The following is a 25395-nucleotide window of genomic DNA, read 5'->3' as shown; positions in this document are numbered from 1 at the left end:
GGCGCGGAAATGACATTCTTCAAGCTTTAAATGTTGTAATTTTATACAATTAATTAATTTTAATTTCTTTGGCCAAAACAATAGTTTTGTTAATTGTGTTTACACTACCATTTACAGTTTGTGCGATTGTTTTAACGTTTATATTTTAGCCGATTATAGGCTGCTTAATGTGAGGTTCCCATTGCGTCCTGCTTTGGGACATGTTGTCACAAAAGGTCAACGTGTGTTGACCTTTCCTAGTCAATAACGATGAAAATGGCAGTAGCCAGTCTTCTGTCAGTGTCCTCTGTAATGTTTAAAGCTTGTGTCTGTACCATGCCCCTTTGACTTTCATTCTAAGTGCGTTATTGTAAATCAGATTTTTGTTTGTTTTTACAAGCTTGTTTTACAACCAGAACCTTTCTTTAATGTTAGACTTAGTAACAATTTCAAAAAATATATGCAGGTAGTTACAATGTGTTTTCATACTATATGTCCTGCTGGTTTGAAGGTGGGACATTTGCTTCAGATGAGCAGAACATTTGTGAAAAACCCTTTAACTTGAAACAGAATAGCTTTTTTGAGCTTGAACTAAAAGGAGCCACCAGCAGAGTAAATCATGGTGTTAAGATGTAATTTTGGACCTCTGGCTGCGATACAGAGACATCTTCAGGGATAATAGCTCTGAATTACTTTGTTTGAGTTCCAACAATGAAGCAGGAAAAGCAAACAAAATGTCATTTTGATCTCAGTTCCAAAGACAGCTGTTCATGTTCACACATCAATTATATTTCACTGCAGCGTTACATATAATCATAATAAAAATAATAAAAACATCTCCAAAATATCAAAAACATTGCAATATTGACACATTGGACAAATACAATTCCAAAAAAAGTCATGTGAATTCATCAGTTTAATAACTTTAGTAAGCAATAACATATTTGTTTTTATAGAAAATAAACATCTCTAAGAAATACTATACACAATTATAATAGTACATCACATCTTACATTTAAACATCATCAATTACTTATATACACAGTTACTTAGAATTAGGAATCAAATAATTACGTGACAGTTCTGTCTTCTCTATGCGCCATGTTACCTGTAATACTGCAGTGGAGTGAAGTCTATAATATGTTAGTCACATATACATCTTTGATTTAATTACTATGATGTTTTAATGTCATCTTCTGCATCACCATTTAATTGAACATAAAAGTAAAAATTTGCAAGTCTCCTTAAGTAACCAAGGCTTTCCTAACCTCTTAAGGTTCACCCAAAAATGAAAACGTAGTCATTATTTACTCACCATTGTGTCGTTCGAAACCTATTTGTATTTCTAACGTGGAATGAAACACAGTGAATGTGAATGGAGACCTGGGATGTCGGGCTCCAATAATGACAAAAAAGCAGCATAAATGTAGTCCATAAGACTCATGCGCTATATTCCAAGTCTTCTGAAGCCATACGATAGCTATGTGTGAGAAACAGACTTATATTTAAGTTGTTATGCACTGAAAATAGCCACATCTCGAAAATCTCATTTGTGCATGCGTACATTCAAAAACTGTGTGTCAAGACTATGTCTTTGTATCATAAAGACAAGATATGAGAGTGAGTAAATGATGATGACAGGATTTACATTTTTGGGTGAACTAACCCTTCTGAACAGCTCATACACATAATATGAACGCAGCATATTTTTTCTCCAAACACACTGTTGGACATTTCAGTGGTGCTGTTTTGTCTTTAAATACACATGAAAATAAGCGTACATCTTTGAGTAGCAGTATATCAAAATAATGCATTTATACGATTTGTTTCCGTGATATCAGAATATTTAGACCTGTAAAGCACACCATATATGATTTAATTTTTTCTTTGTAACATGTAAGTGTCCATTGAAATACATCCAGTGAGTGTATGATGCATAACATCTTCAAATTTCAATCCCATTGGACAGCGGGAATATGACTGAGCCATCCAGCGCTCATGGCAGCCGTCCAAATCTGCCACAAGGTGTCCTCGACTGATAACATCCGCTCCAGAGTACAGAATAAAATGGAAGAATGGTACATTCGCATTCATAACAAAGGTGTCGTTCCCTTTTTCACCGTGGATTCACGGGAGGGTTGAGAGATGGTCTGGTCTCAGGTCAATATTGCAACAGTACCAGTTTGTTTCTGTCTCAGATGTCCATAGTGACTTGCGGCATGAAGGCGGATGTACGTCCTTGCTGCACTGCATGGGTGACATTCACCAGTCCTCGTTCGCCCGCATATTACATTGCCTGAAAAATAGATCCATTGCATAAGAGTGAATAAAAGCCCTGAAATATTCCCACATTTTCAAGCCCCCATTATATATATTGTGGAAAAAATCTTAAAGCTGGAAATCAAAGATCAGTTTTCTTTTATTGCAGTATCACAATAAAAGGAATATTCCGAGTTCAGTTAAGCTCAGCATTTGTTGAATAATGCTGGTTACCACAGAAAATAATTTCAGCTTGTTTATTTAAAACTGTAACAGTGATGCACTTAATGGGGCCAGTCCATCATTACACACTGTTTCAATAGTATAACCAAAAGACATAAACATTATACATGTTAACATGATTTTAATGTGATAAAACATTGTAATATTGGATATAACTTTACCCTTATAAAGTAAACAATTGCATCACACTACAATCATTTTAACATGTACATTGTTTACGTCTTGTAACTATACTTTTGAAACAATGTAGTTTAACATCTGCGGACTAGCCCTTGTAAGTGCCTCCCTGTAACAATGATTATCCTTTTTTCTCACTCCAGGAAGTGACATCATTTTAGTGGGAAAACAACATAATGAACATCAGTAACTATTAGCAATGTAGCCTGTTTGATGGAGTCAGTGATGTTTTTGTGGTATTAGTTGGCTTGTCTCACAATAGAACATTCCATTGATACATTTACAGAAATCTCTATGATAATATCACAATTCAAACCATCAAAAGGTGGTTAAAATATCCAAATTAACTTCAAGTTGACCCCCTCATAAGCTATCAATCCCTCACAATGGCTAACTTTAACTTTTTGTTTACATTTTGTTAATTTCATGCTATTGTGTAAATAATTAAGCTATCATTTCAAATACCTGAGCTTGACCCGAGCATATTTCTGTAAACTGTTATTGAAATGCTTACTTAACACTAGCATATTCATTTGTAGAAGTTAAAAGGTGCGACACAAAACGACTGTAGTAGTTTGTTAACACTGAAGCTGTGTCCCAAACAACACACTATACACTTACAAAATATAGTAGTATGCACTCAGACATGTATGGGATCAAAATCACGTCAAAAGTATTGCGGTCGCGGATCAGAAAACAATAAGCGTGAATCAAAAAATTACAAGCATGATAATGACCTACTCGGACAACACATTGTTTCCTAGAGCTGCAGAAAATACTCAAAACAGACACAAGCAGGGTACTGTATTTATCAACCACAAATAATATAATATTGAGCAGCAGCTGTCGGAGTCGCATTGGAGTGATGTCACCTCCCCTCTTCAAATGATTGACAAGAGTAGGAGCTGTCGATCAAGAACTAGTGGACCAATAAGGACCCAAAACACCCCCTGATTTACATAAAACACACAAGTTTTGGGAAATCAAGCACAGAACTTGGAAACAAAAGCAAAGAAAAATACAGCGTAAGTGTAAGTTTTTTTTAAATATGAGCAAATTTGTCAGAGATCACAAAACAGTAATATAATCAAGGAAAACATGATTTTGTTTGCTAATTTTTCTGTTATTTTTAATATTTTTCAGCATATTTTAAATGTTTATTTTTGATTCATGCTTTTTATTATTTGATCTGTGCTTTTCATTTATTTCTGCACTTATTTTAAGTGCAGAAATAAATAAAAAAAAATATATATTTGCGCTTATTATTTTTTGATTCACGCATATATTTTAATTAACATATCTATATCGCATAGACATGTAATGTATGAATTTTCAAAGTGTAGCATCATCCCAAATCGAAGACATAACGAAACGGAAGCATTTTCCGTTTAACAGCTGATGGAAGTTACGTTTCAAACACATGCAATGTGTTGTCGCTAGCTTTAGCGCATTAGCCAACCTCAGTTCAACACTTATTCACAACGTACAAATTCACAAAGCTTGGGGTGATGGTAAATCCACTGAAGGTGCTGTTGTATCCACTGAATTGTCACCAGCTGCTACATTCTTCATTATTTACAATTGTTTTGTCAGACCAGCAGCATAGACAGGTAACTCCACCCCTTCCGCTATGTACGGCAAGCTGCGTGTGCTGAGTGCATGAAGTGTCCAACATTTCACACTCCGTTTTGACGGTTAAAAAGTGCATTATCCGGATATTTAAAATACACATCTTTTTGCTGCATTTTCAGTGTTAATATACTACTCACACTACAAAATGTTGTAGAATAGTGCAGAAGTGTGTCGTTTGGGACACAGCTACAGAGTTAGGTAACCGGAATGATTGGCCCAATATGTTTGGCAAAGACGATACCCCTCACATTCCCACAGGTTGTAAGCACATTGTGCAAGCATGACACGTGTGTTGCATATGCAGCTGCATGACAGCACTGTGTGTATGTTTGTGTGTGTGGCACTCTACATCACCAGCGTTAATTGCCTGTGCAAGAGCAGTTGTTGCTGCGCCCATTTGAAAGCCACAACGAGCTGGGATCTGAATCCGACCCACTCTCTGAAACACGCAGCAGGACCGTCTCCTAATTGTGCTGTCAAAGAGGCTTTTTTTTATGTATCTCTCCTCCACAGCAGCCTTTCATGCCTTTGCAATCGTTCTCTCTCCCTCCTCTGTTCTCGGGGCATTCTCTCTCTCTGTTAGCTCTTGTTACAGTTCTTGCAAGGCAGCACTCTACATTATGTTTAGCTTTGTTTTAAAAGCCTAAGCATAAAGTATACTTCATTTGACTGTGCACATATACAAGCGCTTGCGCACTACGACTGCTTTGAGAAACTGGACTATTTCTATCCATGACCCATAAAGACATATTTATCTTCCTTCAGACTTAAGTTATACAAATGCAGGTGTCACCTCACACACAAACTCTTGACTTGCGCATACACTATTTTTGTTTCCACATTCGTCTCCTGTTGTTTAGTGGCGATTACATCTTCTTCTAGCGCTTCTTTGTGACAGCAATGGCTCAAATGTGAGTGCTGCCACCTTGTGGACCCACTAAGTAGTGCAAATAATTCCAGGCGCATTCGAATACTGCGTTTTCAGATCTCTTCTGATGACGAAATTTGTGTTGCGCATCCTGTACGCAGACGACTAGCGTTCACTTCTGATTGAAGTATACTTTGGGCTTTACAGTAGAATGTACGCATTTCAAAATCTAACAGACTCCCTCCCAGAGTCACCACTCGACCCACCCGCTCTCCACAATATTATTCCACGATAAACGTTTCAAACAGCTGTACGCTACATTGTTGTCACATGACCTCATCATGTTGCATGTGAGTGGTGTTGTCCAGTTATAATCTTTAAATAGAAAGGCTCTGATGCAGCATTTCATTCACACAGAACCAAAGGCAAAAACCTCAGCTTACCTAAAACCTCAACACAATTCTGTTACTGCCTATTTGCTGCCTTTAGCACTGCTATTTTCTTCAGTAAATGCAAATTGAGTTTTTCTGTATTCCCACACATACAGGAAGGGAGGAAACAGCCCCCAAAAAATCGACCTGGCTGATTCGCCGCCCCCATTCGCCCTGACCTGAAGATGCATTAATGTTGTCATGTTTTCCTTCCATGTGAACCAAAAAAGAGCTCGCCACTGAGTGTGTGCAAGGAAGATGAAGAAGAGGAGGAGATTTCCTGTGAGACCTGGATGGGGGTGGTATCTCTGCCGCTCGCTTTCATTAAAGCGCCAAATTGGCATCCCAGAGACCCAAAGCCCTTAGATCCCCCTGCTGTTCTGAACTTTCTCCTTTGCTCTGTTTGTCTCGTTCTGCCTTCCTCTGCCTTTGTCGTGGGAGGGTGAGAGAGGAAGGGAGGGGGAGAGATGGAGAGAGGAGGGTGGGATGTTTTGATCTCTCGCCAGGTTTTGTCTCCGAGAAGAAGCAGCACTTCACTACTGCTAAATATCATTTCCCTTTCTCTTTCTGTGTCAAGCCCATTTTCGAGAATGTTCTTGCTTGGTTTCTATTTATTTCTCTCTCCCTAGACTGTAATATGAAATATTTCAACCATTGAAGCAATTCAAGCTTTAGGAACCACATTCATGTTTTTGCAAGTCCCAATGAGCAGGGGGCAGTAAGTGCAACTCCAGCTGCATAAGCAATGTGCAGCTTTACAGGCAACAATTTACTGATACAAACATACATATGGGCTATGGCTGTGTAACAAACAGTCAGTTTAATGTACCTACAAGTATTATGCTGTTAAATCTAAGTATAACTTTCCTAAACTGCTTAACTGACCTAACTTTACTTCTATCATACAATAGAGTTGTTTGGGGGTTGGGTAGTAAACACAGTCTATGCTGTGATATCACAATGGATTTGCTTTGTGGGATATGGAGCTGCCTTAAGTGTAATTCTAAGTAGGATCTCTCCCTCTGTGAAAATCAAGGGTTTGCCAGTAGAAACTTTCCTCGCCCAATTTACGAAGTGGAACAAACTTCCAAAATGGCGGCGGGGATTCCCCGAGGGGAAGTGCTTAGGGAAGTTAGTGAGTGGATGTTTAAAGTGAAGTAGAACGCAGCCAAGGGCTGAAAGCTGACCTCATGCATTATCAGTTATCAGATGCATTATTTTTAAACGAATTAAACTCTCATAACAGTTTGAAAAGCACTTTAGTTTTATCCTACCTCCATATATAACCTCCGAATGCAGAATTGTCCAATTCTTGATTGGAGCCAGGATGAGGAGGCATTCCTACATTCAAACACAGCTGGGGGGAGCACAATTCTGAATGTAGGGGTCTCAAGATGCCGTTTTCTATGTTTCAAACTATGTTTAACTTGACACAGCATCCTAAAAACACAGTGCTTTTGATGTGACGCTTAAAACGTCCATCTGACGCATGGGTACATTGACGCCTGCGTCCTTATAATAAAGTCTACCTCAGGCGGATTGACAAATTCATTTGCAAAATGGAAGTTGCTGTTGACTGCTGGCCAACAATAGGTTTATGTTCAATGATATGGAAATAATCTATATATTATATTTATAATTATTTAAATATAATATTTAATATATATTTAATTATTGTTATTTGTGGGCCTTTTTCATCTAATATTAATATATATATATCATTCCTAATTCTATGGAGGACAGAGTGGGAATTTTATTTCTGAAAAAGTTTTGTGTGCCCTCACATTAACTTTTGCGTTCTCTCGCAATAGTTTTACTTTCCCTCGCAATAGTTTTGCATTCCCTCGCAATAGTTTTACTTTCCCTCGCAATTGTTTTGCATTCCCTCGCAATAGTTTTACTTTCCCTCGCAATAGTTTTACTTTCCCTCGCAATAGTTTTACTTTCCCTCGCAATTGTTTTGCATTCCCTCACAATAGTTTTACTTTCCCTCGCAATAGTTTTACTTTCCCTCGCAATAGTTTTACTTTCCCTCGCAATAGTTTTGCATTCCCTCACAATAGTTTTACTTTCCCTCGCAATAGTTTTACTTTCCCTCGCAATAGTTTTACTTTCCCTCGCAATAGTTTTACTTTCCCTCGCAATAGTTTTGCATTCCCTCGCAATAGTTTTACTTTCCCTCGCAATAGTTTTACTTTCCCTCGCAATAGTTTTACTTTCCCTCGCAATAGTTTTGCATTCCCTCGCAATAGTTTTACTTTCCCTCGTAATAGTTTTGCATTCCCTACTTAATAGTTTTACATTCCCTCGTAATAGTTTTACTTTCCCTCGCAATAGTTTTACTTTCCCTCGCAATAGTTTTGCTTTCCCTCGCAATAGTTTTACTTTCCCTCGCAATAGTTTTACTTTCCCTCGCAATAGTTTTACTTTCCCTCGCAATAGTTTTACTTTCCCTCGCAATATAAATTTTCCACCATAAAAAACAAAACAAAAACAAAAGCAAAACATGGTTAGCCTACAACATTCATGTTACTACAATATTATTACATTACAATAACGATTTCTTACAGTCTACAATATTACAATAGTAAAACTATAATTAAACTATGGCTTTTGTATAGTAAAACCATAATAATCACAAAATTATGATTTACCATACCATAGATTTACCATTGTTCTGGTTTTCCTGTATTATCACTATAGTTTCACTACGAATATCATGGTTAAAATATGGTTACAGTAGTAAAACCAATGTAAACTTATTGCGAGGGCATGCAAAACTTATTGTAAAGGAATGCAAACTATGTTGTATTTTTCCCATTTTTCCAACAGATGCTCCGTTCTATTGCTGACGTGCTGCAGAGCTACTCCAGCCACTTTATTACTCTAGCTTATAGATGATTGGTCCGTGCTGTCTGCGCATAATTTAGAATGTTCACTTCGCTGCTTTTAGTGTAGTCAACCTCAAACCATTGCATCACGTCCTGTCGTGTCAACGGACAAGTCCGGTGTAGACAGGGTTTAAGCATTTAACTAATTTTGGACCTTGCTATGTGCTATGGAGGTAAATGATACATCATATCCTGCAGTTTGTTAAGGAGAAGTGTGCTATTACTTTTCTAAGCGATCAGATGATTTTTGCCTGGTAAACTATAAAATGGCCAAAAAATTCACATAGTCTTACACTGAAGGAGGGACTTGAGTGATATCTAGGGACCAGAATATCATAATGACAGGGCTCTTTTGACTTGGGCCATTAAGCAACCACCTAGCAACGCCTTAGCAACCACACAGAACACTAGCAACCACTCAGAAAACCTAAAAACCCACATAGCAATGCCCTAGCAACCACCTACCAATGCCCTAGCAACAACTCAGAACACTTTAGCAACCTCATAGCACCTGCCCTGGCAACCACTCCCAACACTCTTGCATTGTGGCATTGACCTTTGCATAGGCAAGCACAACATTTATGTCTAAAATTCTGCAGTATACTTTACAAGTTTAGGACAAAGTTTAGGCAAAATTTCAACATTAGATTTGATTTAAACAGTGAAATAATGTTTTTGGACAGCTTTGTGCTTCAAGCAAGCTAAAAGACCTTGAATGAAAACATGGATATTTTGCTGTTCCCTCACACAATAATACGCATCAGGCAGCTTCTAAAAACCTTTTTTTTTCTTTACAGTTTGGCTCCTAGAGGAGAACAAGGAGACTCGGAGAACCTACTGTAGAATGTCTAATTAACATCCCTTCACTAACTTGTGCTTTCAGTGGAGAGCTGCCCAGTCAATAGCAGAGAGATAAGGGTGAGATATGCTCTGGGATCATCTGTCGCCTGGAGAGATGGTGCTGATGAAGAATTGTGCTCTACTCTCTAGATTCACTCTGTACTGCTGTTAGGGAGGTGGTAGAATGTTACAAGGACACTGAAGTGCATGGTATAATGGGGGTGTCTTTTAGATCAGAGATGTCCTTTGCTGAGTGCAAAACCAATTCTCCTGCTTACCTTGTGTTCCGGACACCTAATTGAGAAGGTCTCTTCTTGAAATGTGCAGCCTGGAAAAGAAACGGAGAGAAGAGAATGTGAAAGAGTGCAGAAGCAGGAATTGAAGGCAAAAGTGCCCCTGGAAAATGCAAAGCAAGGGACTGTAATAGCTTGCCCTCTTGTTCCATATTAGCCAATTTCTATGATGGGAAAGGTCACTGAAAAATAATACATGAAACACTTGGAGGTATAGGGAAATGACTGCTAAAGGCCAAATATTGCTAAATGTCATGTAAAAATGAAAACATGTTTACAGTAGCATTTCATTTTTACCTGTTGATCAGATGACCCTTCCAGGTAAAGTGGGCAGTTCTTGGCCAGATAGTCTATTGAAGTGGTTCCCAGCCCTGGTCCTGGAATACCCCCAACACTGCACATTTTGGATGTCCCCCTTATATAACCTACCTGATTCCACTCATTTGCTCATTAGCAGAGCCTCCATGAAAAGAACTGGGTGTGTAAATTAAGGGAGACAACTAAAAGGTGCAGTGTTTGGGGTCCTCCTGGACCAGGGTTGGGAAGCACTCCTGTCAATAATGGACAAGTACATACATCGCAGAACTCTTACCCATCTCTTTGGCGCAGATATAATGGTACATCTGAGTACAGCTCTTCCAGCTGCAGCAGATGGAAGCTCCCTCACTCTGGCACCTGGAGCATTTCTGTGATGAGACAGAAAGCCTGAGGAGCATCTCTCTGAAACATCGACTCCTTCATTCCCCTGAGCCTCCACCAGTTGCTGATGTGAGGTAAGACAGTTCTAGACTAACTACACTCAAAGCCAGTTCACAGCAATTTACATATGTGCAAAGTATATTTAAGTTTGTATGTAATTATAACCAGTTTTATAATATAATATAATATAATACAATATAATATATAGAAGCAGTCTGGTTCTCACTTTTTGGTTATATAGTGAGTATTTAGGAAACATTGGCTATGTCTGGAATGGAATACTAGTTTAGTGCTTAGTTTACCTTGCCTACATATTTCTAAAAAATAGTATGTGAAACAGTATGGAGTATTCAATGATACATGCTACATTCAGAAGTCTACTACATCGTTTTATGACCTTACTACTTTGCATGTTTGCATGCAGTGATTGGCATCCAGTTATCTTCTCAGTCAAATTTTAGTCAAATTTGTATAAAAATGTCTTTTGGCAGTCCAGCAAATACTATGTCCAGAAAGAGATGCTAAACTCATGGTTGATACAAGTGCATTGTATCAACTGTGTCTGCTTCACAGTGTATTGCACATCTGAGCACGCTATTTTGAACATAGCCATGCTGTTGGCTCTTTGTCAGCAATATAAGAAACGGTTACTGAATTGGGTTTATGTAAATGAAACACTTACTGCATGTGCAGCACTCTGAGCAGCCTCTTTCAGCCCATAGAGTTTTCCTGCTACCAGGATGATGCCTCTGGTCCAGATAGTACAAGCTTCATGAGCCCAGTGCTCTTTAGCCTCTGCCTCCATCTGCAATCTCTGCAGAGTAGTTCCACTCTCCTCCTCACCAGCAGGGGGAGCAGATCCACTAAGTCTCCTCTGCAACAGCAGCAGTCTTTTGAATCTCATCCGCAAGGTAGGGCGGGTTCTTAACTGTTCCCTAATAGCCTTTTTCCCCCTCCTGGGATGCCTGCTACATCCTTCATTCGTCCCCTCCTGATGTGCGTCATTCTCAGATGCACACTGTGAGTCTATGTGCTCTATGCAGCAGCTGGCTTCTGTCTCTTTAGCACTGTTGCTGCTTTGTATGAAATCATTCCTGTGTGTTAAAGACAGCATTTTCCGTGGTACGCAGTCCTCGAGATAATAAGGGCCGCACAAGTCCCCAAGCTCTCTGTAATTTGACGGCTTTCCGCATAGGCAGCACGTTAGACACCTGTCAATTAGGCTTTTGTTAACTAAGGGCCCCTGGAGCATTACTGAGGTGTTTAATATTGCCTTGGTAACTGTGACTAGATTTTTTATTTTAGCACCACTCTTTTTTCTTGCCTGGGTGAGCAGATGCGCTTCCTCTGGCCTGTTGACGATGGTACAAGGGGATGTTGGCTCCAAAGAGCTGTCAATGTGTACATATGGTCTGAAAGAATATTTGTCATTGCTCTGTGGTGGATGTAAGTCTGATAATGTTCCCTTCACTGTTGGAAGGAAATCTTTGTTGCATTTCCTCCTCTGCTTAGTTCTCTTCACTTCAACTTTGAGTACACTAAGATTTGTTTGAATCTTTTTCTTAGGTTCAGGCTTTTTTCTCTCTTTTACTTTGTCATCTTCAGTTTGATTTGATGCTTCCTTCTGTCTCTTTTTAAGTGATGGTCGCCTGCCTCTTTTGGCTTTTATTACTGGTGGGCATAATTCTGTTGGTGGCTTCTCATACTGTGTCTGTTCACCTGTTTCTAGTAAAGAAGACGACAGTGGATGTGGGGGTGGAATATCAGGCTGCACAGGCTCCTGTTGCTCCACAATGGAAATGCTTTCTGCTGGTTCAATCTCTTTTCTTCTCCTTTTTCTTTGCTTCAGATGCATCTCGTGGTTGTTTTTAATAGCTCTCTGTTTGGCTAGCCTTGGTGTGTTTATAACAAGGCTCCCAGCTTCCAGGACTACATCTGGTGTATCGCTGCTCTCTACAGTGGCCCACTTTCTCCTCTTCTTCCTCAGAGTTTGAATTCCTGCTGTGGTTTTGACCTCTTGTGTACTCATTGTGCTCTTGCCCTCCTCGTGAGCCACCTCTGGGGTGTTCATTGTCTCCTTTTGCTCTGGTTCCTGTGGTGATAGTTTTGATGTTGATTCTCCTGGCACTATATCTGGTTGGATATTTAAAGGTTGCTTTTTGGACCCTGGGGATGTGATTTTCTGAACCATTGCCTCATATTTAAGTCCCCTGCCTTTCCGAGGGGGCAAATATTTCGTTTTAGTGGGACACTGAGGAGGCGCAGAAGGCATGTCACTGATTTCATCAGTAGGAGGGTTATCTGTGGTTACATTGCTGCTTGGCAAATACTGCCCTGTGTTTTGCTTTTCCTTTACAATGCAGATTTCTGTGACGGTTTCTAATGGAGGCCCCTCTGTCTTTGTTTGACTTGCTTTCAAACCTCTTTTACTCTTTTTTGGGTTTGAAGACTTTAAACTGGATTTTCTTTTGATGGAAACTATCTCTTCATTAGGTTGTTGGAGAGAGTCTGTAGAGACATCCATATGTTTAGGTAATTCAAGATTTGATGATTCTGTCCCACATGACTGGTCTACAGTAACATCCTGTATTTGTGTTCCTATGAGCCTTGTTGTCTCTGTTGATTTATCACTCTCTTGCTGTTTTTCTTCTGTCAATTTTTCCTTTGTTTGTTTCCGTGATCTAAGCACCATTGACTTTTGATCTTTGACTAAAGACTTTACACAAGTACTATCTAGAGTAGATTCCAAAGTGGTTTCACCCATAGAGGTGTTCACAACACCTACAACTTTGTCCAGAGTTAAAGCTGTAGTCACATCTTTCTGAATAAGTTCATTTGAAGAGCTTGTGTCCTTGGTATGGTCTGTTGTAATCAGAACATTTTTATCTTGTTTTCTTGATTTTATATTTAAGGTAGCACCTCTTGGTCGACCAGGGCCTTTAGACTTTGATTCCTCAGTTGGCTTTGACTCAGTGGTAATTTGACTTGACTTTGGAACATGATTTTCTTCTAGAAAAGCTTCCAGCTTTAAGTCTGGTTTAGAAACAGATTTTGGACCAGTTTTAGGACCAGGCCGAAAACCAATCTTTGGACCAAGCTTTGTAACTTCTGCGAACCCTGTATTTTTTAAACCTGGTTTTACATTAGGTATAATTTCACATTTTGGAACTGGTTTTGGACCAGGTTTTGCACTAGATTTTGGAACAGGCTTTGGCCCTGGTTTTAGACCTTGTTTTGGACCTGGTTTTAAAGCAGACTTTGGACCAGGTTTTGGACCTGGCTTCACACCTAGTTTTAAACCTGGCTTTGGACCTGATTTCCTTCTCTCTTGATGGCAAACCTTTGGGCTGCTTTGTGAACCACAAGAGCGAGTGCACATTCGCGATGGCAAACTGTCTGTCAATAGTTTTGGTGTTTGACTGCTAACATCCTGGTGGGCATTTTCCATCTGATCATTAATAAGGGTGCTTTTGCTGGAGGGCATACTGGGATTTTGGGCAGAAGGTGGAGCTTTGTCTCCTTCCACACTTAGCTGTCTCCTGATCCGTACACTTGAATGCATAAGTCTCCTCCTGCCCCGTACATGCTTCTTACCAAACATTCTTGTATGTGCAGATGGGGCCAATGGGTCTGGTTTGGCTGAGGGAGTCACTGCGCTGGGACAGCTTATACCCGGTTCCATATCCTCATCTCCTTTCTTGGGGGAGGGCGGGGTGTCAGCCCAGGATGGTGCAGAGTGCAGTATTGACTTGCCCGGCAATTGAGGAGAGTCAGGCTCCAGTAACTTTGCATCACTGCGATCAATGTGATGTTCTCTAGCCTGAGCCATAGGTGTTGTTTTCTCATTGAGAGCTGAGAAGCCACTCTTGGCAGTTTGAGGCTGAGGTGCAATGTCACATAACGCTGACCTCCTTTCACTGCCTTTGTGTGGCGTGTCCTGGGCAAAGCTTTCTGCAGTTTCCGTGTTGATTTGGGACACATTTTCCATCTCTTCAAATGTACTACATACTTCTGCAAAGGACTCCTGTGGTCTTGCTCTATTATCAATTACTTCCTCAGAGGTTGTAAGACTCTCCATTTCGTCTCTCACCTCAGTGGAATTATGGAAGAGGACAGACTGTTTTTCCTCCAGGGTGTCCATTGGTTCCTCTGTGCTTGTGAGGCTCTGTACTGAATTTTCACCCTTAAAGTTTTCTTTTTTCTCTGGCAAATACATATCAGTTCCTGAACTACCTGGTGATGATTTTTCAGGAGTTTTAACATTGGGCAGTGGCTCTGATTTGAAATTTCTAGACCTTATTTCTGTGCCTTCATTTCCTTTGTGATTAAGGTCTGAAAAACTGTCAGTGTCTGTTAAGTCTCCTTTCTCTGAATTATACTTGTTTTGTAGCCCTCGGTAGATTTCTGTTTCATATGAGTAGCCTTCCTCTAATACATCTTTATTTATTTTATGAAAAAGAGAAGGGCTTTTCTCATCCTCCAACCACTTCTGTGGCTTTTCAGTGACCTCTCCTTTGCACTCATTCTCTGCAGACAGCTTTCTTTGTGTAATTTCCTCCTCATCAGCCATCCTCTCAGTCCATGCCGACTCCTCAAAGTTCTCTTTTAGAGTGCTTTCTGAACGTTTTATTTCTGGTGGTGAATTACTCTCCTGTTTCATAGGACTTGGGGCTGTTACACACATGGGAGACCTCTCATCTCTAATGCACCTGAGAGAGCTGTTTTTGTCCTCTCCAGTCAGTTCTCTCTGTTCTCTTGGGTTGCAATTGAGATTTTCATCAGAGGCTTCACTCTGTAGACTTCGTACAGAGTCACCTGATCTGACAGACATATCATCTGCTGAGTTTAAGGAGCAGGCAGACACTGCATCGAGGCTAAGCCGCGAGTTGGTCTGCATGTGTACTTGACCTTTGGCCTGACCAAAATAGTAATAGCTCCTGTCCATCTGGTCCTCAGTACTACTGGAGTATCCTCGTTCCTGCAGTTCTGCTGTCATGGACCTGGGAATGTTGTAAGCATCAGACGTTGGAGGACCATGTTGGTTATCAGGACAAGATTGATCTTCAATACCCTTTAACTGGCCTCCATAGTCTTCTTTTTTCTGATGGTTTCGCTTGCTGGACTTTTTGTTAGCCACAAGGGCCTCGGAGAGAAGCAGCTGCTGTACATTATTAGAGATATTCTCAACCTGAGATGTCAGGGCATTGAGGCTCCACAAACTTGGGTTGGACAGGAGCTTTTCAGAGAATTGCTCCTTCATGGAGTTAGAATAGCTCTGTGACTGGTGGTTGACACTGGGCGATGTGTGGGTATGAGGGGGCATCAGCATGTTTTGTTCTTGTAAACCTGTGGATGAGGAAGCCCCAGGGTTGATAGGGGGCTGTCCATACTGGAATGAATCAGGGTTTGGCATTAAGGGGGATGGTGTGGAATTGTATGAGGGAGATCTTCCCACAGACCTTGCAGGTGAGTGACTCGAACTTGGGCTGCAAGTCTGATAGTATTGTTCTGGAGACCTTACAGAAATATCTGTTATGCAGTAGTTTTGCTGGGGCTGATTGTAGTGTTGAAATTTCTGGAGGTTCTCCTGTGTACCAGACATCCCTTGCATGGAGCCCTGTTCAAATCCAGATCTTGAGGGATTTTGCTGGTAACCATAGTTATTCTGTGGTCTGTATCCACTCTGCTTTAGACTGCTGTGATTACTGAGTTGTCTTCCATACTGGGCATTAGTTGGAATACCATATCCCTTGTAGCCATGGGGCATTGGATTACATTTCTCCATATACAATGATGAAGAGGAGGAGGAAGTTGGTTGAGAGTGCTGGGGGAAATGTAAGTGGCCCTGGGGATACATTAAAGGAGACTGTGCAGGATTGGGGGGAGGGCACTGTTGATGGGGGCTTGTATATGCAGGGGCAGAGGACTGAGAGGAAAGATGACACTGGCTCTGAGAGATAGCTAGCATGTTCTGCTCTAGGTACTGGGATGACCCACTGACCCCCGACTCCAGCCGTCCCACCATGTCCTGCTCAAACTGGGTCATCTGAGCTGACTCATCCCATTTTTGCTGCAAGTGACCTTCACTCATATACTGAGCTGAGTATCCAGGGCCCATGTGATTACTGTAGCCAGCCTGCAGGTGCTGGCTTGGAGTTTTAGCTCCTCTGTAAGGTTTTTTAGTCTGAGTAGCACTGGGGCTGCTGTAGATGGGATAGGTCTGCTGCCCATAACAGTCTTTAGAACCTGCTCCCGCTGTTGACATCCCCGCAGCAGCTAGAGAGTGCGCCTCATAGCCTTGTCTGGACTGGCTGTGATGATGTCTATAACTCTCAAGGCGCAATAATTCTTGGGGTTCCTGCTGGTAGCAGTGCTGGTTGCCATGGAAACCACTACGTTCTCTGAAGGACTGCATGACTCCAGCTAGGGGGCTCTTTGTAGAGAGAGAGAGAGAGAGAGAGAGAGAGAGAGAGAATAGAAAGAGATAAAGGGTATGCTTAGTGCCTTAATTTTCTTATAAGAGGTCATTCTCTCATTCAATTAATCTGAATTCATTGCTGTTTTTGTCATATGAAAAATCATATTACACTGCGCACATACTAAGTAATTTGTAAAATCATATAATATATCACCTGATAAGCACAAAAAAATTTAATTATCACATACTGCAGCTGCAATCAATCATTTTTGTGTTTATAAATCTAGGATTCTGAGCCTAGATTGAACTAACCCATCTTTTGGTGGTATGTTCTACAGTGAATACCAATCCAGCTACAGTATTGGAAATTACACATGAATGTCTCACAAGAGGTGTTTAGGAGGTCCATGCATGCCAACAAATTAAGCGTTTGATCAGCATTTAATTAATTATTTTGAACAAGCAATGTATTTAATTTGTACAATAAGAAGATGCTTTTATTGTTGTTACTCAAAATATGTTCTCACTGTGTAATATTTGCATATATATAGCATTAGTTGGCAATATTCTCCTCTCTCAGCAGTGAGTTCAAAGTAGTGAGTCTCTGTTTTGTGGGCACACTGTAGATGGAGGCTGTTCAATTTCTATCCTCCAGTGATGTAGGCCTGTCTAAGGATGGCCGCTCAGTCCCATCAGACACACATTATTCATCTCACTAGCGCACTGTCTAAAGCCATCATGCCCAAGAGCATCATGCTCTCCTTTTAGCAGCCTCCCAAGAGGCCCCACCATTCACCACTGCTTCAGTTGTACTTGTTTGCTGTTGTGCTTGTTTACACAATGACCCAAATAGGACCACTCAGGATCTACACTTTAAGCCTTTAAAAAATGCATAGGCTAAGTGGTGAAATGTCCAAGCGGGCCAGAGTGAGCAAGTAACATGATGAATATAGCTTTTCCTTCCAAAAATAATTGCAACTGCACAATGGTGTGTGGTTTATAAACGTTTCAGGCATCCTACAGGAGCAGGAAAGTTCACCCAAAAATGTTGTTATCATTCTCACCCTTGTGTTGTTTCAAGCCTGCATGACTTCTGTGGAACATAAAAGTAGATATTAGGTAGCTAGTCTCAGTATAGTTATACTGTTGATACAGCCACAGATCTGTTGAGAGCCTGGATTAAAAGGTACAGTATGTTTTCTAGGTCTGTTGAGGGAAGAATTTGTCTCCTGGAGTACCCGATACAGATACCCTTACTACAGAACTTACCATGACTGTACCAGTGCAGACTTACTCATTCCATAATAAGTTAGAAACTATGGATATGTTTCTCAACCTTACTTCCACAGTGTTACAAAGGAAGTAGGTGTTGATCATTATGCTGCTACTGACTGATAGCAATTTTGTAGCACTTCTAGGTAAAATTCTACTTCTATGTCTCTGGATTTGTTGGTGCTGTTTGTCATCACACTCTTCCACATTGTATTTTTGAGCCCCCTGAGGCAGAAACATAGACTGTGGAGCGATATATTTAAGCCAGCTGTGAGCTCAATGGGCTTCTACATACTTTTAGGCAGAATTCCCCATGAGACCTTTTACTAAAAAATGCAACTTGCTATCATTCATTAACAGTAGAGTGACTGCATGTATGAATAGGGCATGATCTCTAGCTGTTCTATCTGCATGTCTACTTATCACATATGCAGTTAATAACCTTTCCTTGATTACATCACCTCTGGTGGCCTCTGCATTGTGGATTTCGAATTCACACTCAGGGCAAGCAATGGGCAGCCATCTGCCTTAATTATACTGTAACAGAAATGTGAAATGTGTACCTAAAAAGAATTGTTTAAACTTATTAGGGTTACTTGTCATTAGCTTAGCAATACATGCTTATGTCATCTGTGACATCATCTGTGTGAATCAAGTATGAATGTATCTGAGCCTTGTGCACAAGCTTCCTTGTGTAAAGCATCTCGTAACAGTCACTATTGAGGTTCTATTTTGGTAAGCATGTAGGTAGTTGCCTATATAGCAATGAGGCAGCTCACTATGGTTTCAATAGAGCCTGTTTTAATTAGGGCTGTGAATCGATTAAAAATATTAAAACGAATCACACAGATTTCTGTGAATAATCAAGATTAATCATCATGGTAAACATTAAAATATAACCATAAATATATTTACTGGCTCTTCATAATTTCACAATTAGACACATTTTTACAGGTGTAAATCGTTGAAAGAATTATATGTTTACATGACATTATATCAGTGGACATGTGCTGTTATTAAAAGTTGGGCAAAATCTACTGCCGTTTCCAGTGGAATTTTTTATTAATAGAATTAAATGGGCAGATTCTATTTATATCAAGCTTTAATGGCAGGATAAACTTAAAAGTAAATTGCCAATGCATATGCAATGCATTCACTATACATACAGATATAAAACGAGTTGAATGCAATTTAATGAGGTTTAAAATATCAAAACTATTATTACTATCTCTGGCTGCCGTTCAGGCTCAATCGTGAACACGTTGGGTCTCTCGTGTGCAATTTAGCTTTTGACACTGGTTCAGATGACATTAAGTAAGCGTTTTCGGGCAATGCGAAGAAATGCGGTAGCTTACCCATATCTCTCCCACACATGGCTCCCCACTTGAGGGTGAAGTCTCCATTCACCGCAGTAAATCTGCACCTGTATTTATTATGCTTGGGACATGTGTCACAAGTAATGAATAAGCGTGCACTGCTCTACACAATCAGTTTCTGAGCTAGGATGTGCAATCCAGTTGAGTGTGTTCCTCCTGGAAAATTATATATGCCAATTTTAGCCACAGGAAATGGGAAAAACATTTGTTAATATAGTTTTTAAGACGTTAAACAGTCAACTATTATTCACAGAAATTAACGCATTACATTTCCCAGCCCTAGTTTTAATACAAGTCTTCTATTTTAGAAAAAAACTCTCTCACTGATGGATATGAGAAGTAATAAACCAATAAAATAGCTCTCTGGCATTTTCGAATCCCTCATAAAACAGCTTAGTTATGAGATTCAGGGGCACAAGGCGCAAAAAAGACAATCTTCACATAAGGGGGCTTTAACCAAAACAAACATTGAGTCAGGAGAGAAGATGCCAAGGAGAAAGCGAATCAAGGTGGGAATCAAGGTCAACGTAGGGGGTCGACTCAATTTCAGTGCAGTCCGTTAAGGACATGAACTGAATTTTAGGACCAAATTCAATCTGTTCCCTGCATGAACTGCACTGACATGTGGAGGTAAAATTCATTAATTGACTAAAAAGAGATTTATTAACTAGGTTCGGGAGGAGCACGGTCATTTAATCCAACCAATCACATCACCAGAGTAAGCATATATGAACAGCCGCTTACCTCTACATGGCGTGAGTCTTCGGCATCCCTCCACCTCCCCTTTCTCCTCCTATCTATTTATTAATAACCAATCTAAGTCTGGGGGTGGGGGGTATTCGAGCTCAGGTCAAGCCTCGAGCCCTTCGCCTAGGACAGCAAGCCACACACGTTTACACTATCCTCTAAGCAGGATTACATTAACTTGCAAACTGCTGAAATGTTTTTCACATTGTGAGCAGGCATCAAAGGCAGCTGAAAATAGTGAACTTTGAAGGATAGTTGGGGATAAAAACTTCTTATGTAAGATTGTCTGTTAGATGGAGATGTCTCATATGGCTTTGAATGGCTCACAGTGGTATCAAAAGATGCTAATCAGACCGAAGGCTTTCAACTGGACAGTCTTTCTTGGCCAGTGATGAGGCCCATCTCAATCAGTTTGACTGACAGTCCTGCAGCTTTTACTGACCTTTGAAAGAACAGAAACAAACAATGGTCTCTGGAAAATAAAGGGTGGAAGGCATTCTGCAGAATAGACACCTTGAAATCTGAAATTCTGTTCTTCTTCGTGGTTTCAAGTGCTGTTGTTTTGTCAACTAATTTACGGCCAAACGTAAAGCAAATAAGCCTACGCATTACTAGAGAAAAAGAAGAGTCTGTTATATCTGCTTCTTAAGAATTGCATTACCATACTTTCTCATCATAAAGCACATTATTCTAATATCTTAAAGCTATTTCCCAACTTGTTCAAAATGGCCACAAATTTGGAAATACTACATTAGCAGTATCATTGAAACAGTTTTGCTTATTAATCTTATGCGATAAGGCGATTACGTAAGATTTTCTCAGATGTGGCAACTTTCCATATAATGCAATTGGTATTTTGCTGACAACTTCATCATTCAGATATCATGAGTCATAATATCAACAATGAGATAATGACTGCAGCTGACTGCAGATGCCAGTGATACTTTTGAATGACTTGCGCAGATGACACAAATCCCAACAATTAGCTTTGAATCACACTCATCACTTTCTTGTGCAGAATGCGCTATGAGTAATCATGCTGCTTCTTCCATAAGGAGGCTGCAGATAGTGCCCTTTAAATGCTGAAACCTGCCGCCGTTGGCATGGCGACGCAAAGGGGAGCGAGAAAGCAAACCTGCCCTTCCTGCTGAGAGGTGCCTGGTGCCCATTTCATCTGTGCCAGCGGTGCCTAGGGCATCACACCTCAGGGGTCTGAAATGAGAGCTGTTGAGAGAGGGTGTTGGGGAGGGCATGGTGAGAGTCGTCCCCCCCGCAATCAATTTGTGTGATACTAAGTGAAAGTCGCATAGTGAGTGAGTGTGTGTGCGGGTTAATCAGATATAAAGCTCTACTCTGAGACTACTAACACCTGAATAACACCTAAATAAGATTGAAGTGCATATTTGCACCAGCAGGAGAGGTTTTAAGCTGCTTTGTGGTGGGCTAAAGAAACATAAATGCGGACTGCTGATGGCGCACAACACCTCTCAATTCTCAGACACGTAATGAAAGATACAGCTACCGTGGCAATAAGGAACAAGCCTGTACATGCGCATTTAACCAGGCACATGGTATCTAGGGAATTTTAACTCTGCATTTGAAAGCAAGAGCTGCTATAAATTGGGGCGTGAGGCTGATTGTTATTCTTCAGCAGGCTTGCGTGTAGGAGAGAGCATTATAAAAGCCGATGGGTGAAGTGCAGCAGATGTAGAGAGAGAGAGGGAGGTTTTGCGGCAGGTGAGACTGCTGTGCTCTAGTCTCCCAGTGCTGCGCTCCAGTGAAGCATCGCTCGTCTTTGATCTCGCCCTCTCTGCTGCAGCGCTCCGCTGTGGCCATGCTCTCGAAACGCCAACCCGCACTCACGCTCGCTACGTTTCATTCTCCCAGTGCATTTTCAGTAGCGAAGATCGCTTACATTGATCTTTCAGACGGAATGAGAGGTCTCAAATGCTGTTGTGCCGAGGGATTATTTTCTTTGAAACAGACTTCATCAATAACGCTGGTACAAAGGCACATTACTGGCCTGAAATGCTATATGCCTTGCTGCGCTCAATAAGGGCACAGTCATTTATTTCTCCCTGTGAGGCACGCCACTCGCACTCTCACTCGCTCCTGTTCTGTACCACTTCAGCTCAGCTAATTGATGATGCGTTGCGGTCGCCTTGTCACTCTCGCTACCGATATCTCACTCTCTTTCTCACTCACACATCATCTCTTTCTGCCTCATATCTCCACACTGCACCCCTGCACGGTCTTATTTTGGGTCCACATTAACTACAGAATAACCTCTCAACCCTGAAGAGGAGGACATGCTGGCAGTGACCTTGAGACGGTAGTGTGTATGGTTCCGTTCATGAGCTACAGAACGGTAACAGACAAAGGCTGTCTCAAAATCTTGTGAGCTGCCATCCTAGACAGTTTTTCATAGGTAAATGCAGCATTTTTGAGCATCACATGTGCAGACAACATTTTTGGGGATCATGGGCATCTTCCCTGTCAGCTCAGCATGCACACACATATTGATTTGGAATTTAAAATGGATGTCCAAAAATGCTGCACACACCTTAAGCAATAATAATAATGCCTATAATGCCCATAAATGCTATCTAGCTAGGCAGCTCTCTAGGTTAGCTAACATGGGATGTGCTTATAATGCCCATAAATTCTATCTACTTAGGCAGCTCACTAGCTTAGCTAACAAGTAATGTGCCTATAATGCCCATAAATTCTATTTAGTTTGGCAGCTAACTAGCATAGCTAAAAGGAATGTGCCTATAATGCCCATAAATGCTATCTAGTTAGGCAGCTCACTAGCTTAGCTAACATGGAATGTGCCTATAATGCCCATAAATGCTATTAAGTTAGGCAGCTAACTAGCTTAGCTAAAGGGAATGTGCCTATAATGCCCATAAATGCTATCTAGCTAGGCAGCTCACTAGCTTCGCTGACATGAAATGTATCTATGATGCCCAAACATGATGTCTAATTAGGCAGGTCACTAGCTTAGCTGACCTAAAACCAGTGTTAGAGAAACTACTTTGAAACTGTAGCTTCCCAAACTAAAAGCTACTCATAACTACAGTCAAGCTGCTCTTAAAAAAAAAAAAAAAAACACAAACATAGTTAGCTATACTAAAACTACTAACAAAAAGTAGCTAACCGCGCAATCAAGCTCTATAAAGAAGAAAATATTTTTTTATAAATATCACCAGATAATATTATTTAACAAATTATTTAATATTTGTTGAATAATTATTCAATACTATCACCTGATAGTTATATATTTAATAAAGGTGACGTTCCCTTTTTTTTTTTTTAACCATGGTTTTTATTATAGTAACCATAGTGTACCCATGGTACTTCAACCATGGTTACAACAATATTACTAGAGTAAAACCATGGTTATTTTTTTTGACCGTTAAACATATAGGGTGACAACATTAAGTTAATATACACAGATAAACTAGGAAACACCCTATTTTATACAGTATAGTGATAGACAGCAGCAATTAACATTAACTTTTAAAAAGAAGGCAAAGTCCATTTAAGGTTTGCGCAGGGTTTAAGTACTTTTAGTTATATACTCCCTAGCTCTGCTTGAAACACACCTATCATGCATGAAAGTTTAGCATACACCTATGGTTTCCAAAAATCTATGTAGGCACCTCACTAGCTTAGCTTCCATGGAATATGCCTATAATTGTGCCTATGATGCCCATAAATGGTGTCTTGGTAGGCAGCTCACTAGCTGATGTTTGCACACTATGATGTTTGAAAATTATTCTATTCCTACATAGGCAGCTTTCTAACTAGGTAGCTTAATTGCTCATCAGAGATGGAATGCACCTACTGTATGACACCCAAAATTCTGTCTAGGTAGGCAGGTCATTATCTCCGCCCAATACTGCCTATGATGCTGCAAATGCTATGTAAAAGTAGGCAGCTTTCTCGCTAAGAAGCTCACTAGCTTGGAACTCCTCTACGAGGCCCAAAAATTCTGCATGCACTTATGATACACAAAAATGCTGCACTTGCATATGATGCCCAAAAAATGCTGCACACACATATAATTCCCAAATACGCTGTCATGGTAGGCAGCTCAGATTTTGAGACAGCTTATGTCTCCCCACACATCTCTGTCCCCTTTATACTTCACTTCACCACACCTCTCATGGAGCAGCTTTGTACTCTTCTTTCGCTATCAGCTCCCAGCCTGGCAAAGATATCATCTATTTACCTCCCTGCTATAATCGTTAGACAGTGACTTTTAGTGGAAGGTCATGACAGCCAAAATCATAGTACCCAGTTTGAGCGACAAATCTGCGCTCCTCTGAAGCTCGGCACCAGGATCTTGCCAATTTGATCTATTTTGCTTAGTGGTCCATAATTTCATCTCACACCTCTTGGAGAGAGAACCATCGGAGAGAGCAGATCTCTGTTGCAGCAATGACAGCTGACAAGGACACTTGATTGGCTCTGGCACTTAGGTTGGTCTAAATGCAAGATGAGCGGATTAACTAGCCAGAATTCAAGGTTGCCACATAACCATGACACATTATAATATGATTAGAAGGGAAAGAACATACAGGGTGAAAACAAATTGATGTCTATGTGGCAAGCTTTGGGGGGAGTAGAGGTGAGCATGCTGGGCTATTTTTTGGTTAGTGACAGAACCTCGGGCAATTCCTGGAAGGTGCCCTTGATGTTCCCGATCTCTTCATGCTCTGCGTATGTCATCCCAACTTTCTGCCTTATCAACTACCGTCCTGTTACCCGAGGAATGAGCTGGGGAATTTTCTTGCTCTGAAAATCCAGATGGGCTGACACTAAAAGCCTTTCTTTCAGCGATCCACTGACAGTACGGATGAAATCAGAGCAGGGTGAAGGGACAGACTGCAGGAGAAGCGGAAATGAGATAGAAGATGAGGAAGGGAGGGAGGGAGGGAGGGAGGGAGGGATGGTTGAATAAAGGATGGAGATCATTATTAACAGTCTGTTTTTTATTGATTTTTCTCCTCTTTTCTTTTTGGCATCCTCATCTTGTGTAACGATTCTCGGATGAGCCTTCATATGTCTTACAAAATCCTGTTTAGGATCTATTGTTTGACTTCTTCCAGACCCTAATGCTGACAGCCTCCGCACGCCTCTGTGTTTGCATCCATTTTGCTCTTTGACAGAGAGAGGACGAGTCGTTCTATATCTCCGATGCTGGGGTGGGTGGAAGCAGGGCGGATTTGCTCTTTGAAAAGTGTCCACAGATTGGATTGCAT

The 25395-nt window shown here is 40.7% G+C and overlaps 1 protein-coding gene across 1 annotated transcript in view; it reads right to left on the bottom strand.

The window, feature by feature from the left end:
• Positions 1 to 838: 838 nt before the first annotated feature.
• Positions 839 to 25395, bottom strand: part of LOC127653441 (retinoic acid-induced protein 1) — a 71865-nt gene continuing 47308 nt past the window's right edge. Inside the window, exons 2-5 of the mRNA XM_052140130.1 lie at positions 10995 to 16745; positions 10206 to 10299; positions 9599 to 9648; positions 839 to 2275 (exon numbers count right to left, since the gene is read on the bottom strand). Coding sequence (XP_051996090.1) covers positions 2267 to 2275; positions 9599 to 9648; positions 10206 to 10299; positions 10995 to 16727 — 5886 coding nt within the window. The 5' untranslated portion in view covers positions 16728 to 16745 and the 3' untranslated portion in view covers positions 839 to 2266. The remainder of the gene's footprint in view (positions 2276 to 9598; positions 9649 to 10205; positions 10300 to 10994; positions 16746 to 25395) is intronic.

Source organism: Xyrauchen texanus, chromosome 12, assembly GCF_025860055.1.
Source record: "Xyrauchen texanus isolate HMW12.3.18 chromosome 12, RBS_HiC_50CHRs, whole genome shotgun sequence".
Taxonomy (NCBI): Eukaryota; Metazoa; Chordata; class Actinopteri; order Cypriniformes; family Catostomidae; genus Xyrauchen; species Xyrauchen texanus.
Note: the sequence above shows the minus strand (reverse complement) of the source record. Positions and strands in the feature narration are given on the sequence as shown.